This window comes from Schistocerca americana, chromosome 1 (assembly GCF_021461395.2).
Source record: "Schistocerca americana isolate TAMUIC-IGC-003095 chromosome 1, iqSchAmer2.1, whole genome shotgun sequence".
Taxonomy (NCBI): domain Eukaryota; kingdom Metazoa; phylum Arthropoda; class Insecta; order Orthoptera; family Acrididae; genus Schistocerca; species Schistocerca americana.
Window position 1 is genome coordinate 1,089,309,423 of NC_060119.1, and position 17,571 is coordinate 1,089,326,993.

The 17,571-nt window shown below is 42.8% G+C and overlaps 1 protein-coding gene across 1 annotated transcript; it reads right to left on the bottom strand.

Annotated features, from left to right (window-relative positions):
• Positions 1-2,171: 2,171 nt before the first annotated feature.
• Positions 2,172-16,475, bottom strand: LOC124550454 (zinc finger protein ZIC 2-like). Its single transcript, XM_047125313.1, has 4 exons — positions 16,401-16,475; positions 8,731-8,832; positions 6,814-7,006; positions 2,172-2,251 (listed from the first exon to the last, which is right to left on the bottom strand). Exons 1-4 carry the CDS (start codon positions 16,462-16,464, stop codon positions 2,236-2,238), a joined length of 375 nt encoding a protein of 124 aa, XP_046981269.1. The 5' UTR covers positions 16,465-16,475; the 3' UTR covers positions 2,172-2,235.
• Positions 16,476-17,571: the final 1,096 nt, after the last annotated feature.

The following is a 17,571-nucleotide window of genomic DNA, read 5'->3' on the forward strand; positions in this document are numbered from 1 at the left end:
TAACCAACATTCAGTGCTGTGACGATCATTTGAATTTCATTACTGACTTTTCTGAATACGATGCAAGGTAGTGAGTTCAGATACAGTTTTCTTTCTTTCTTGATTACCTTACAGTAGCAAGTGAATGTTTCCTACATGATTATCCAGAGCAGATGTGTAAAAACAATAATTTGATCCACGGTGTGCCACATTTATGATAAAAGTGTTTATTCCCTCTTCCACTCCATGTCGGAACTTAACATATGTGTGCTAGTGTGACTCATACAGCCAAAGTGAAATATTTACTCAACATTACTCAAAGTTACTTGCTTTTATGAAGAAATAATTGCCAAGTAAAGACAGTGTAATAACATTGAATCAAAACCATAGCAACTTGTTACAAATAATTTTGTGTACTGCCATCAGCTCTCAGTTTCAGTTTTATATCAGTCTGAACATTGCAAATCCAAACTTTAATATAGTAAAGCAAAGTTACTAGTTACCATGTACCAACTTACTTGCTACTACACATATATAATCATATCTAAATAAATAAAACCACAAGCCGAGTAAAATTAACTCCAGTAGCAAAAAAGTGAAAGGAGGAGTAAGGGAGACGGAATAGGCTGCTCACTGCGGTGCTTTGTGTTACAGATTAGGTGTTTCTCCGTGGAAATGATCCACCATAGCTGAAGTCAAGAGGGAAATATATTTGGCATACAAAAAGAGCGGAGTTTTGGGATAGGTAAAGTATTGTAAATGATACAGATTGCGCCTCTGTTGGGTGTGTCAGTGAAATTAAAACAATGAGATGCCCTTGACATTGCTCCAAGAATGGGAACAGTTTTTAATTGGAAGATGTTCAACGAAATCTATATCTCCAACTTTATATTTATGGTAAACATTGTAGTTTCGGGAGGTTTCGTTGGTATTGGTACTACTCGTCCAGCAGGGACCACATCTACATTTTAGTTAATCAGTGAATCATCTAACACAGAAACCGTTTGATAATAAAGAAATCGTGATTAAAAATTCAGTATCGCAACTGACAGTGCCTGCTCTAGGCTCAACGATAATTGGAACTAAGTCAACCAGCTTCACTGACATTGCTAATCATCCAGGTCCCTATGCTTCATTTCAGTAAGTAAAATAAAATTTCTTACTTGTCCACCAAAGGCTTATTGCGGTCAAAGTGGTAAACTTAAAACATTGTAAGTATCACTGCTTTATTGGATTCCCAGGATTAATGCACCTCAACTAAACACCGTAACTGCCACCTTATTATGAAACAAAACCTCCAAATGTATTTTACGTTCATTAGTGTCCCAGCAACAGGTCCGCTGAGAATTAAAGTTTGATACAGAAATCTAGAGAAATAACATTATTGGTCGTCAAGTAAGCAACATTAGAAAATATTTTTGGACTGGGCGCACTCACATTGTTTTTAAATTGTTATTCAACACTCAATTAATGCGATCTATTCTGAGAGACTTTGTGAAGCTATAGAAAATCCGTGTGGCTCACTCGCAGATTGCTGCTCACCTCTGATAGGTTGCGCGACAGACGATATCGTGCATATAAACATTTATCCATTGTACTGTGACGACTCATTAGGTCTTCACTGAATAAACTGCTTGTGGCACAAGTGCATATCTTGTTGGTAATAAATACTGTTATTCTTACGCAAAATCGTTTCTTCCGAGGAGGAGCAGTTCATAGCAGTATCGTTTAATAAATTCATCGTGGCTCAGAACTCACACGTGAAGAAACATGTGAATGTAGGGTTAAAATTCCGTCATACAGGATTGAAATTCGAATTTTTCGACTTTAAAAGAGAACACTATCCAGTCGCCTCATACAGGTAAGTTTCAAGTCTTAGTTTAACTTTATCCCTCTAGAAGCAAGCCACGCGGGATAGCCGTGCGGTCTAGGGCGCCTTACCACGGTCCCCGCGGCTGCCCCCGTCGGAGATTCGAGACCTCCCTCGGGAGTGTGTGTGTGTTGTCCTTAGCGTAAGTTAGTTTAAGTTAGATTAAGTAATGTGTAAGCTTAGGGACTGATGACCTCAGCAGTTTGGTCACATAAGACCTTACCACAAATTCTCAAATCCTGGAAGTAAATATAACCTTATTTATTCCAGTAAAACGACGAATATATCTATTTCACAAGGAAAATATGAGTATAATACGATGTACTTTTCCATCATTTTATTTAGCTCTTGTAATACAATGTATAAAAATGGTAGAACGGTTGCATTCACTTCTTGCGGCCACTGAAACAAACGAAGTAAGACATTAGTCACTATTAGAAATTTTAAGAATCGTTCAAAAGTGTAAATTCTTGAAAAATTATGTACTTTGCTTAGTTGTTTCTAAATCTGTAAATTGACACATCTTATACGTTTTATGACAGTGTACAGTCTAATTATAGCTAGCTCCAGTTTCAAAATGCTGTAAAAAATAACTGCTGCCTGGGATGACGTCAAATTTGAACGGATTATTATCGAAGAATAGGGAAATGCTTTGGCAACAAAATAACGATTAACGAAAATTTTCTTATCAGATGACGCTGTAAGCGTCATGAAATAATTTTGCTCGCCGACAAACGACAACTAAATCGCAATACGACGACTATGATGTGAAGTGAACATTTGTTAATCCCACAGTGCTGTGCAATGTGCATGAGCGCACAAGTTTGGCATTGAACTCTTGCGGCACTGTTAGTTTGGTAAGAACATCCACCACGGCAAGGTGATACCACATTCGATCGGTTTTTAGGCGTCCACAGGACAAGAACTGCAGAAAGCGCAGGAATGAAATAGGTTTTAAGTGTCTTGAGACTGGCGCAAGACATTTTCAAAATGCTGTCCACCGTTTTCTGCTGTAAGCCGAAATCGAGAAACAGCGTGTTCCACAACAGATGGGAGTGTCTCAGGGATCACGTTCAGAATGCGTAGGGCAGTGCGTTGCCTGCAGTTCAGCTGCGTTTGTAGTCGGAGTTCTGAACACAGTATTTTTTGGATAACCACACAGCCAAAGTCACACTGGTTAAGATCAGGTGATTTGGACGGCCATGCTGTAGGGAAATGACATTTCCAGATTGTTCCTGAAGCAACTGCTTCACTGGCTGTGCAATAGGCGAACGAGCGCATCTTGCTTAAAAATGATCCTACCCATACATCCGCGCTGTTGAGGGCTAGGAATAACGTTTGTACGCTAAAGACTCTCATAGCGTTTATCAGTTGCGGTATAGGTAACAGGACACACAGATCTATCTCATCGAAAACATACGGCCCTTCGATAAACAATGGCGTCAGTCCGCAGCACACAGTTACTTTTGCAGAATGAACGGGTGCCGGATGATGTGGGAGCGGATTTTTCATTGCCCATATTCTACATTTCTATAGAGGTACTGGCATGTCCTTGAAGATGGAAATAGGCTCCTTCGGTTTATAAAATGTTCAATGGCTATTCGTTTTTCACTTCCAAGCGAGCGAGAAATTCTAGAGCAAAGGTTTGTCTCTCTGGTAGATCGGCATGAAGCAGTTCCTGAACGTAGTTAATTTTGTGTGGATAGCAATCCAAGATGTTTCGTAGAATTGTAAGCACCGTGCTCACAGTCTTGTTCAAAATTCTGCCAGTCCCCTGTGCACTGAAGTTTTGCATATAACTGTTCGAACCCTTCTGCATTCCTGTGGTCACATCCTCTACTGATATCTGATCTATTGTTTCTTTCCCTCTGCCCCGGTTCACTTCCAAAGGAACCGTCTTTTCGAATTTTGCAATCAACTTCTCCAGACCCTTGGTAGACATCGGACTAACGTTTTTTTCCCCCTACCATTCAGTGTCCGAAACTTCTGCAGAGCTACTGACATACAGTCACCGTTCTTGCAAAAGATTGTGACCAGCAGCGCGGGATCCTGCATTGAAACAGACATGACGAGCGTCTCAGGCGCAAATCTCAGACGCAAACTGAGGAACAACGGTGTACCCCGCATCCTTTATTTTACATATTCTTCCGCTTACAGTGCCACTTGTGGAAAAATTTTCGTTATTTTTTCCCATAATCTTTCACCCTTCTCTTATGATATTCTGAGCATTATGGGACTCAACTGCTGAGGTCATAAGTCCCCTAGCACTTAGAACTACTTAAACGTAACTAACCTAAGGACATCACACACATCCGTGCCCGAGGCAGCATTCGAACCTGCGACCGTAGTGGTCGCGCGGTTCCAGACTGTAGTGCCTAGAACCGCTCGGCCACTACGGCCGGCTATTCCGTTCAAAGTTTGGCGTCATTCTGAGCAGTGATCCGTTTTTTACAGTCTTTTGAAACTGGAGCTTTAATTATAATTGCCCTGTATGTCATATTAAAAAAACTTTTGTACTGAAAGGCATAAGAAAAATGCAGTAAGATGTGTGCGTCCGCAAAGACCATAACCGAAAAAGAAAGAAGGATTGCCTTCAAGAGTGTGGCCAACTAAACCAGCAAGAGAGAATATGAAATGGACGTACACAGTTTATGGCAGACATATAGTAAATTTATTTACAAACGTATGAAAATTATCCTACTTTGTAAATGATATTGAAGTTTTCTTCTGTAACTGCAGTAATATTTGTCGTTAGTGTGCATATCATTCTACACAAATAACAGTGAAACCATATACTGGTTAATGTGTATCAATTATGGAGGACTAAATCGTCATGCAACCAAACTAAAGAACGAGCAAGCTTACAACGTGTATCTTACAGGACATTTAATTCATGTTAGTCATCGTAATCGGAGACAGGCATCCGCTTCATGATTTGATAGTTATTACTTAGTGGTCGAATATCCTTGCTATCGCCGGGGAAGCCAATTAACCATACGAGAAGAAGTCGAGGTAGATACAAAAACAAGCCACGACTTCAGCGGTACAAGAGGGAGCCGTGGAGGGCAAAAATGTCTAGTGAAGGCAGAGATTTGTATTCATACAACAAATAATTGAGAACGTTGGGTGTAAGCTAAAGGCAATGGCAGCGCAGAGGAAATAGTGGCTGGTTAGAAAAAAAAATCTTTTTTGTTGTACTGTACATTTCTTTGTAGCACTGCAGATTATGTCGACTTAATTTAATTCGAATCTAATGCTTGCTTCATGGCGTCCAATTTTTACACAGAGAAAAGTGGATCACATTCAAACAAGACAGCTCTACAATCAGGTGACAGAAGTCATGGTATACCTGCTAATAACGCGTCTAACCTCCTTTTGCCCGGCGTAGTGCAACAACTAAAAGTGGTATGGACTCAACAAATAGCACTAACTCCCCTGCAGAAATGTTGTCAAATGGTTGCCGGTGCAGCACAGTGTGGACGAACTGACCTCCCGATTATGCCTCATAAATGTTCGACGGTATTCATGTCGGGCGATTTTGGGTGACCATATCATTCGTTCGAATTGTCCAGAATGTTCTGACATGGTGCATTGTCATTCATAAAAATTCCATCGTTGTTTGGGAACATGAATACCATGAAGGGCTGAAAATGGTCAGCAAGTAGCCGAGCATAACAATTCCCAGTCGACGATCGGTTTAATTGGACCAGAGGACCCAGATCATTCCATGTAAACATATACCACACCAATGTGGAGCCACCAACAGCTTGAACAATAGTGGCTTGTTGGCAGCTTGAGTCAATGGCTTCAAATGAGAAGCGATGCCGGCGATGTTGTGCTGTTAGCAAAGACGCTCGCGTCGGTCGTCCGCTGCCGTAGCTCATTGACGCCAAATTTCGCCACCACTGTCCTAACGGATACATTCGTTTTACGTCCCACATTGATTTCTGCGTTTATTTCACGCAGCATTCCTTGTCTGTTAGCACTGACTGCTCTACGCAAACGCCGCTGCTCTCGGTCGTTAAATGAAGGCCGTCGGCCACTGAATTGTCCGTGGTGAGAGGTAATGCCTCAAATTTGGTACTCTCGGCACACTCTTGACACCGTGAATATCGGAATATTGAATTCCCTAATGATTTCCGCAGGAAATGTCCCATGCGTCTAGTTCCAACTACCGTTCCGTGTTCAAAGTCTGTTAAATCCCGTAGTACGGTTATAATCACGCCGAAACTTTTTCACGTAAATCACCTGAGTAAAAGTGACAGCTCCACCAATGCACTGCCTTTGACATCTCATGTACGTGTTTCTACAGCCATTACGTGTATATCTCTATTGTCACCTCTGTGTATTTTTCCTAAATTGCGTTGCCCAGCATTAACTCCAACGCTCGTCAGTGTAGTCCAGATGTAAATAATACACTATTGCCAGAATGAGATTTTCACTCTGCAGCGGAGTGTGCGTTGATATGAAGCTTTCTGGCAGATTAAAATTGTGTGCCGGACCGAAACTCGAACTCGGGACCTTTGCCTTTCGCGGGCAAGTGCTCTACCATCTTTTTTTATTTTATTTTTTTAATTGTTGACCGTTGTGTTTGGTCGTTGCGGACGTCACATGACATCCATTAAAGTTCGTTTGTTGATCATTCCACTCAGTTTTTTATTACAGGTGCCAACCAGCTATCTGACCGAACACGCTGAGCTACCGTGCCGGCGCCATCTGAGCTACCCAAGCACGACTCACAACCCGTCCTCACGGCTTCAGTTCTGCCAGTACCTCGTCTCCTACTTTCCAAACGTCATAGAAGCTCTTCTGCGAACATTGCAGAACTATCACTCGTGGAAGAAAGATTCCGAGTTCGAGTCTCTGTCCGTCACACAGTTTTAATCTGCCAGAAAGTTTCAGTATACTGTTGATCCAGGGTCAGCACGGATAACACTAGTAGACTGTGTGCCATTGATACTTACTATGTTCCGGAAGACGCAGAGCCGGTGGAGCTTGACTGGGCGTTGCTGTAGCCTCCGCCCCCGCCCCCGCCCCCGCCCCCGCCCCCGCATCTGCCGGTTCCACAGCCACCAGTCCGGACCGGTACATAGCCGCAGGTGCTACAGCCGTAGCCGCCGCCCTTTTTGCTGCGTCTCACGCGAAGCGCGGCTATGTCTGTAGAAGCACGAAGCGTGGCTGCTATCAGCTTTGACATAGGATTAGTCAAAAAGATACTGACATTGTTATACAACACATCAAATCACATTAAAGAGACGACCGCCTGTGTTCAACGGCAACGTGCTGTAACCACTCGCAGACGGCACGTGGCAGCACATGTGTCGTTTGTGTATAGTGTGTCAGGGTGACTCAGAAACAGTGCAGTCGTTGTCGTAATGCGGAAACCGAGGGATTTGTCTTACGTCTAGAAGGACATGGTCATTAGCTTTAGGAGCAAGGGTCTAAACGTTTCTGGAACAGCTAATTTTGAGTGGCCATGGTTAAAGTACGCAGCGCATGGCAAAATGGTGCTATCCAAAACCGGGGCCAAGACAGACATGGTTCACCATGGGCAGTAGGTGAGAGGAGGGACGACGGGTGCAGAGATCTACTCGGGCGAATAGGGGTGCAGATGTTGAACACGTGACCGCCCAAATGGACCAACGGGCTGGCAACAGTGTCTACTCAATGACCGTTCAGTGTATAGGCCTCCGCAACAGGCACCTATTTCATTGACTGACGCTGACTGCTGTTCATCGCCACGCCAGTACCGCAACAGCACCTCCACTAAGGGCGAAGGTGGTCTTCTCTGATGAATCACGTTTTATGCTCCTTCGGACAGATGGCCGTTGGCGCGTACGACGTGAAACGTCTGGGCCGAAGGAGGGAGCGTTATGGTCTGGGGAAAGTTTTGTGGCATTCTCTGGGTGATCTCATCATTCTGGAAGGCGCAATGGATCACCAACAACAGTGTGCAGCTATCCTTGTGGACCATGTCCACCCCTACCTGCAATTTGTTCTTCCTCAGCACGATGGCATCTTCCAGCAGGACAATGCAATGTGTTGCACAGCTTACAGTGTATGTGCGTGGTTCGATAAGCACCAGGACGAGTTTAACCTACTCCCTTGGTCACCAAACTCGCCGGAATTAAACCCTGTCAAGTATCCGTGGGACCACCTCGATCGGGCTCGTCGCTTCGTGGATCGTCAACCGAGAAATTTAATTCAGTTGGGCGCAGCCCTGGAGTCGAAATGTCTACACATGCCTGTCGGTACCTTCCAGAACCTCACTGAGTCCTTTTCTACACGTCTCGTTGCAGTCCGGCGGTCCAGAGGTTATTCAGTCCTTGGGACAGATAGTCACACTAATGTAACTGGACAGTGTATATGGAAATGCAAGGCGAATACATCTATCAAAGTCTGGATAGATTAAATCACTTGAAATATTGCTAAACGGGTTGGTATTAAAGAACGAGAGAACAGAAAGAAATGGGGTAAGAAGACGTGCTGCACAGAACCGGTAGAAACTTGCATTAGTAAGAAAATAAAGATTGATGTGAAAAATTCAGTGACAGAATTAATTTGATACCGTGAGAAATAATAGAAGATGTTATGTATAAGGTTATTAACCAAGGCTGGTGCAGGTGAAGAGAACAAGGCTTGAGGTAGATGAAACAGACCACAACAATTAATCACCTCTAATGGTACCACCACTAAGAATCAATAATTAATCTTCTTCGTATTTTTTCGATGTATATTTTACTCACTACAATAATATGTGAAATGACTGTGTGTTACTTCAGATAAATATCTTTGTAATCTTTGACTGAGAGCTATACTGGATGCGTTTACAAGCAGCAGGAAAATCCAACTGTGTACCACGCAAGCTTACACCAACTGACCTCCAACAGCTATAGAAGGTTTCCCAATGGGTGACTCAATGTCCGCTGAAGTTTCATCCTGCGAAGCCACTGCGTCCTCGTGGACTTCCGTCGGGGCAGCGCCTGGAACAACAAACATCCACGGCCATTTCAATTTTTTAAAATAGTACCCGAATATTTTCTATTATCAGCGGCGCAAAGCATCGATGTATTTACAACCACAATAATCTGCTGTAATGTGTATATGTGTATTTGTATATGGAAAACGAGTTTTGGTCAAGAAATTATCTTTAAGTCACAGATAAACATTAAATCAGGTTAAAACAAGGTTACTCAGCGTCAAAGACAGGGTGTTTCAAACGTCTAGGAGTGATATATCACATCATGAGGAACAATTTTTATTAGATAAAAAATGTTCAAGGATGCTTACTGGCGACTCTAGGCGTTCTTTGGTATTAGTTCTGCCCCTGATAAGTGAGAGAGTTACCGCACAACCAGCTTAATAGCTCGTACATCCAAGAATAATACACAGAAGAATGAAAAAGAAAACTGAGAATATGTTAGACGACGATCAGTTTGGGTTTTGGAACGGTAAAGGCACCAGAGTGGCAATTTCGACGCAGTGGTTGATAATACAAGGGTTGCCCAGAAAGTAAGCACCGCATTTTTTTTTCAACAATTCCTTATCGAACATAATGAGAATTACACACACGAAAGAATGGTGTTTAATCTACACACCCTATTTATCCACGTAATCTCCATCCCGTTCTATGGCCTTCCTCCAGCGCAAAACAAGGGTGTGTATGCCCTGCCGGTACCAGTCATTGTACTGATGATGGAGCGAGTGTTTCACTGTATGGGTCATCTCCTCAACGTCCTCGAAACGTCTTCCACGAATGGCATCCTTCAATGGCCCAAACAAGTGGAAGCTTGCTGCAACATGTCTGGTGTGACAGCCGTGGATGGTCTCCCCGACCGCTGCAAATCGTGGAGCTCCGCCGAACCGCCTTCTGGTGACCTCACCCTCCGTGCCCAGCGACTAACTGTACTTCTGTCGATAGCAGATGCTCCATAGACTTTGCACAAGCGTTTCTGAGTATTCCCCACAGTTTCTTTCTCTGCTATGAGAAAGTCAATGACGGCTCGTTGCTTGTAACATACATCACCTACAGACTCCATTTTGAAACTGTCCTACAGCTACGCTATCTCTCGGAAGTGACGGAAACGTGGCGCTCTCACTTTGGAGACTCCATATAACACATATGTAACGTTTCGCATTCGTAGCACTGTTTTCGGCTGAGAAAAAAAATGCAGTGCATTACTTTCTGGGCTACCTTCGTGCAAGTAAAAGTAAAATAAAACCAAAACACGTTTATAGGATTTGTCGACCTACAAAAAGCGTTCGACTGTGTCAAAAGGTGCAAGATTGAAATTCTGAAAAAATATGGGTAAGCTATAGGGGAAGACGGGTAATGCATAGTATGCACAAGAGCCAATAGGGCACGAAGTACTAGAATTCAAAAGGCTTTAAGATAGGAACGTAGTCTTTCTCTCCTGCTGTTCAATCTGTACATCGAAGAAGCAATCACAGAAAGAAAAGAGAGATTCAAGAGTGGAATCAAAATTCAAGGTGAAAGGATATCAAAATCAAGATTCGCTGATGACTTTACTTTCCTCAGTAGAGGTTGGCACAAGAGAAGAATTCGTGGCTGGCCGCATGGCCGCATCAAACCTGTCAGAAGACCGACTCAAAAAAAATAAAAAAAATAAATAAATAAAATAAAAAATGCAAGGGAGAGAGGTGACAGATCTCAGGCACATTGCAGCATATGTACGCAATGTATGTTGTCTATAATCCAGTCACCTGCTCCGCGTGAAAGTGGGTTGCCCGAGGAAAACTGGAGTATCTGATTCGCTTCTAAAATATCTTCGTCGGATCAGAGATACTCATTCTTAAGCTTTTCTTCTTGAAAATCACTCTAGCATTTTACTGGAATAGGTAGTACCCAGCACATTTAGTTAGTAGAACCTGCCAGTCCGGTGAAATCTCGTCCTGCGGCCGGTGAATCCCAAACAACGCATAGCGTATCTGGGAAAAATTTTGTTTCTAACGAAAGTTGTTGCCTGCGACATGATTTACACCCCTTTGCGTTCGATGCAAAGACTTTGAAACACCCTGAATATAATTATTATCAAAGGCAGCTGCAGCTGATAATAATTACGTATTAGACGCCAAAGAACCGTCCTTTATTCTGACGCAATGCTAACCCTTGTCTTGATGATAGCCGCTTGCCTTAACAGGTTGTCCGTAAAGGAATACGCATCCTAACAGATTTCCGTGATATTGTGTACTGTGTTTAAAAGTTCAGAATCATCTGAAATGAGGTGACCCGGTAACTGTGTTGATACACGGCAACAAGTTTCCGTTTTCATCACAAAAACACCAGTTCCCTTCTCTTCTTGTTTTAAGCATCATATCTGAAAGATGGCTGTCATTCGGTGAGTGGATAAGATTTCAGTCTTATTCACTATGTAACTACAATCAGCTGAACTGGACTAGTTAGCTCACAGAGGCGTGACATTTACGCCGTAACAGCCTGCTTATTCAGACTGATGTCCTGCCACAAGGACAACTTTACAGACAGCTTCACTTTACGACACATAAAATACCAGGGGTGCTCTCCCATAAATCTTCACTAAAGTGGATTCATGGTAGCACATTAACTTATAAATAATGTATTCGTATCTCAAAAGTGAAGAGTGATAATTATATGTGGTGGTCATTCATCAAATATCTTGTGGGGGGGGGGGGGGAGGTGCCTCATCAAGGGGTCACAGTTGAACAAGAATATTAACGTCAACAGCTACAATACTATAAGAAAAAAGTTCTTTCGTTAGTCATAACCTAAGCTGTCAATAACCCCTCAATAAAATAAAATTTCTTATAGTATCAAATCAAATTTTAAATCTCATTTCAAATAGTTCTTTACGTTTGTGATGTCTATTTCAAAAATCTTTAAATTAAAAGAGGAGTGAAATATGGAGAACAGAACACAAAAATTTCACTGTACTCCTACATTTCAGTTTGTTTCACTTGCGGCATGAGTAGCGACACTGGCTAATATGTTAATTTTCTCGAAATTTCATGCACTCTGCTCATTAGTTATTTGTGAGAGTTTAGCATGTAGCCGTAAACAGAAACACATAATGCTAAGGTAGCCAGTAAACAGATCCCCATTGCGGACAACGGAAAAAATACGAGCGTATGGAATACCAGACACTGTTTCTAGAAAACAGAAACTGAACGGAAAGACGTCTTCAGACGTAAATGAAACTTTGGGCTTGCGCCGTGGGAATGTTATAGGACCACTAAATTTCACTATATATATATATATATATATATATATATATATATATGTATGTATGTATGTATATATATATATATATATATATATATATATATATATATAAGAACGAAACTCGTATAGCTTGAAGGGGGAAACTAGATGGCGCTGTGGTTGGCCCGCTAGATGGCGCTGCCATAGGTCAAACGGATACCAAACGCGTTTTTTTAAATAGGAACCCCCATTTTATTACATTTTCGTGTAGTACGTAAAGAAATATGAATGTTTTAGTTGGACCACTTTTTTCGCTTTGTAATAGATGGCGCTGTAATAGTCACAAGCGTATAAGTACGTGGTATCACGTAACATTCCGCCAGTGCGGACGGTATTTGCTTCGTGATACATCACTCGTGTTAAAATGGACCGTTTACCAATTGCGGAGAAGGTCGATATCTTGTTGATTTATGGCTATTGTGATCACAATGCCCAACGGGCGTATGCTATGCATGCTGCTCGGCATCCTGGACGACATCATCCAAGTGTCCGGACCGTTCGCCGGATAGTAACGGTATTTAAGTAAACAGAAAGTGTTCAGTCACATGTGAAACGTCAACCACGACCATATTTGTATGCACCAGGAATCGCATGGCGACGACTTTGAACGTCGTGTACAGTTCTGCCACTGGGCACAAGAGAAATTACGGGACAACAACAGATTTGTTGCACGCGTTCTATTTAGCGACGAAGCGTCATTCACCAACAGCGGTAACGTAAACCGCCATAGTATTCACTATTGGGCAGCGGAAAATCCACGATGCTGCGACAAGTGGAATTTCAGAGACCTTGGCGGGTTAATGTATGTTGCGGCATTATGGGAGGAAGGATAATTGGCCCCCATTTTAAAGATGGCAATCTAAATGGTGCCATGTTTCACTGCATGACAGTATGGCGATGTACTTCCAACATGATGGATGTCCGGCATATAGCTCGCGTGCGGTTGAAGCGGTATTGAACAGCATATTTCATGACAAGTGGATTGGTCGTCGAAGCACCATAACATGGCCCGCACGTTCACCGGATCTGACGCCTCCGGATTTCTTTCTGTGGGGAAAGTTGTAGGATGTTTACTATCGTGATCCACCGACAACGCCTGACAACATGCGTCAGCGCATTGTCAATGCATGTGCGAACATTACGGAAGGCGAACTACTCGCTATTGAGAGGACTGTCGTTACACGTATTGCCAAATGCATTTAGGATTGTTGGATATCATTTTGAGCATTTATTGAATTAATGTGGTATTTACAGGTAATCACGCTGTAACAGCATGCGTTCTCAGAAATGATAAGTTCACAAAGGTACACGTATCACACTGGAACAACGTAAATAAAATGTTCAAACGTACGTACGTTCTGTACTTTAATTTAAAAAACCTACCTGTTACCAACTTTTAGTCTAAAATTGTTAGCCATATGTTTGTGACTATTACAGCGCCATGTATCACAAAGCAAAACAAGTGGTCCAACTAAAACATTCATATTTCTTTACGTACTACACGAATATGTAATAAAAATGGAGGTTCCTCTTTAAAAAAAAAACCGCAGTTGATATCCGTTTGACATATGGCAGCGCCATCTAGCGGGCCAACCATAGCGCCATCTGGTTTCGCCCTTCAAGCTAGACAAGTTTCTTGCCTTGTAGTTTTTCGTTTGGCGCTTATTTCGTGAGATATTTGGCCCGGTCACGATCAATGGATCACCGTGTATAGTTGACTTAATAGATAACGTCGAAGTTTCAATGAGGGTTTTCGTGGATGATGCTATTGTATACAATGAAGCCTCGACGCTAGAAAATTGTTGCGAAATGCAGGAAGGCCTGCAGAGAATCAACGCTTGGTTCAGGGAGTGGCAGCTGTTCCTCAGCATAAACAAGTGTGATATATTGCAAATACACAAAGCGAAAGATTCTTTACTGTATGATTATACTACTGCAGAACAATTCCTGGAAACAGTCAGTTGCATAAAACACGTAGGAGACTCCGTACCGAGCGAAGTGGGAACGACCACATAAGAATAATCGAGAGTAAGGTAACTGGCAGACTCGGATTCATTGGAAAAATCCTCAGGTAAGGTGGTCCATCAACAAATAAAGTAGCTTACGAACACTCGTTCGACCAATACTAGAATGCTGCTCGTCACTATTGAACCCTCACCAGATAGGACTGACTGGAGAGACACAGAAGATCCAAAGAAGAGCGGTACATTTCGCTACAAGTTCATTTAGTAAGAGCGAACGCGTCACAGAGATGCCCAGTGAATTCTAGCGGAGCGGCGTTCCTGCGTCACGTTATGGTCTACTGTTATAGTACCGAAAACGTACATTTCTAGAAAACGCAACCAATATTTTGCTTCCTCTTACATACATCTCTCCAGAGGACCACGAAGATAAAATTTGAGAGATTCGACCTCACACGGAGGCTTGCAAGCTATCGTCCTTTCCGCGAATCGTACGCGACTGGAACAGGAAAAGGGGGAAACGGCAGTCTTACACAAAGCATCTTCCGCCACCGCCCGTAAGGTGGCTAGGGACTATAGATGGAGATGTAAACTTGATAGTTCTACAGAAGATCGACAGAATTAATAATGTGATAAATGGAACACTAAATTAACTGACTAAAAGAAACAAAAGAACACAAAACGCTGTTTGCACTCAGTGGAGATTAAAGCTCTACCGCTGGGGCACCTTTACATTCACAGTCATTTTATAGCGTTTTAAGTGCACGTGTAGGTCTGTATATAAATTTCAGATCGTTGTTACAGTAAATTTGGTTCGTGGTACTACCATGTCTTCCTTTGCTTTAAAAAGTAATGTAAAACTTTGGTGTATCAACAACGGAAGGAAAGAACATTAGTGTTAGCACGGTTAGGGTAGGAGAAGGAAGAAAATTTGCTGTTCCCTTTCAAAGAAACCATCCTGGTATTTGCCTTAAACGGTTTAGGGAAATCACGTAAACCATAAATCTGATCTGACGGGGGTTTGAACCGTCACTCTCCAAAATGCGAAGACAGTGTCAGATATTAGTAATACCGACAATTTGCAGTATTTCTGCTTGACCTGACAACGCTGTCTCCCTAGTCCACGCCACAGGTTTTCCGTCTTGGGGCAAAATCACTTTTGTTCTATGTTCGACAACACTGTACAGCCGGCGAAAACAAGCACACCGCAAAGCTCTAGTGACAACAAAGGTTTGGAATCCGATCCGTCTCGGCGCAGGATTCTTCTAAGCATATGGTTTGTTCACCTACCTCTTTTTTCAAACTTTTAATCCTTATCCAATGAGCGAGCGAAGTAGCGCAGTGGTTATCACATTGGACTCGCATTCGGGAAGACGACACTTCAATCCCGGCTCCGGCCATACTGATTTAGGTTTTCCGTGATTTCCCTAAATCGCTCCAGGCAAATGCCAGGATGGTTCCTCTGATAGGGTACGGCCGACTTCCTTCCCCACCCTTCCCTAATCCGATGAGACCGATGACCTCGCTGTCTGGTCTCCTCCCCCAAATAATCCAACCCCAACCCCTATCAAAGCAATTAACATTACTTTTATGAATACTGTTAGTGTCTTGTTCCGTTTTATTTCGAGAGTGGTAAGTCAAACCTAGCGATATGAACGTATACGACTCCAGTAGTCTCAGGGCCTATCTCTCACGCCGCCACATCCTGCAAGAAGCTACGCTACTCTGTTTATCGCCCTTCTATTCAGTCACAGGCCATAGTACTGCCCGTTTCCCAATGCCAGCAACGGATGAAGACCACTCAGCTCTCTGTTAGGTCACGCGACTGCTGCGGTAACCCAGGTCAGATCATGACGCTCTAGAACCTTCACAAAACACACACCTTTTGTGTGATATTCTACTTTTAAGGGGATGTTCATTTTGACATAGTAGCAAATTGAGTTTCGGTCTATAAACTATTTTCAACAATACAAAATTTAAAGTCACTGCTCCAATAAACTTCAAGTGACCGGTTAGATTGTTAATTCAACAAACCGATCAAAGTGGTGCAATGATAAACACAACGGAATCGCGTTCTGGAGAAGTGGGATTGATATGCACGCCAAGGCATTCTGGTGTAACACTGTCGAGAATTCCACAAAAGTCTCAAGGCGAAAACTGGAATGGGTCCTTCAACAAATCTACTTCCATTCTCATTTCTCAGCATATATTATCTGAGTTGGTTTTTTCGTGTCTGATAGTACTCGTACGTGCGCTCAATGTCAACTCCATCTAATCACGTTGTTGTTAATTGGACTCAAGACGGATGCAGTGCGCCCCAGTAGATACTTACCTGTGTGGACAACCAACAGGACGAAAAGCGCTGCGGTGAGACCAATCCACAGGTACCTGTTCATCGCGCTGGTCACTGGACAACTGCGTTCTTCCGCGTCCCTGCACGGACTTTTTATACAGTGCAGCCTCCCCTGCTGGTTGTTGCCAAAGGCATTTTCCGGAGCAGCCTCTTGCTAACATCACGTGCTTCTATGATGATGGGTTGATGTCTGCCAGTTCGTGGCCTTGACATGCCCTCTCTTGCATACGAGATGCAATTTAGGTACAACGTAGTTGTTCTCCGTATCGTGACCTTGGTAAAGTTAATATCGCTTACTTTTTCTGACGATTTCACAAATAAATTTTGAACTGATCTATGCTGATAATCATCTGATATATACCGTGCAATTTGGATTTCGTTGTTTTTCCCATCTCTCTCTATATGGCTCTTGTGACGCACTCGCTGTTCTGTGGTAGCGAAGCGCATTACGCCTCAACTGCATCCGATGCCTCTATTTTGCGGAATAACAGTCATTAGCGTAGAAGCTACTAATCATAGCTGTCAAGTATTCCTCCAAACGTAGGTTACAACATGATGCAGTACGCTTTTTCCCGCTGCAATCCGTATTTTATCTCTACTGAGGATGATAAAGAGAAGGCTGAAATACTGAACTCGGTATTTCGAAATCGTTTCACAACATAAGATCGTAAACGGTACAAACTTTCCTTAATCATAGCATTAACGCGGAAATAACATTTTGGCCTAATGGGATTGAGGGATTAGCGCTCTTTGAACGCATGAAAAATTGATTCTTCCTTAATTTCTGTTTCAAGTAAACTAAAAACTAAATCTAAATCTGACGTTATACAGCTTTATTCCTTACAATTTTGCCTTAACGAAAGCATTTTTTCCTCGTCGGACGCTCACTGTAACCTCTGCACTAGGTGGAAGAACCTTTCACCGCCTGAACATTGGTAATCGGCGGGAATCCTCGAAAATCTTCAATTGGACGTGTAACAAAATCATTTCCTAAGTCATTCCCCCTCCCCATGCACCTTACCGTTGGTGGGGTGGCTTGAGTGCCCCAGCGATACAGATAGTCGTATCGTTGGTGCAAACACAACGGGAGGGTGTCTCTTGAGAGGCCAAACAAACAAGTGGCTCCTGAAAAGGGCAGTAGGCTTTTCAG

What these genes read in the sequence shown, in the direction of transcription:
- LOC124550454 (XM_047125313.1), bottom strand. Translation starts at nt 16,464, where the DNA reads ATGAACAGGTACCTGTGGATTGGTCTCACCGCAGCGCTTTTCGTCCTG. An exon ending in CCTGTTGGTTGTCCACACAG is followed by an intron (nt 8,833 to 16,400) that starts GTAAGTATCTAC and finishes TTGTTGTTCCAG; the next exon opens with GCGCTGCCCCGACGGAAGTC. An exon ending in ACCTTCTATAGCTGTTGGAG is followed by an intron (nt 7,007 to 8,730) that starts GTCAGTTGGTGT and finishes GTGCTTCTACAG; the next exon opens with ACATAGCCGCGCTTCGCGTG.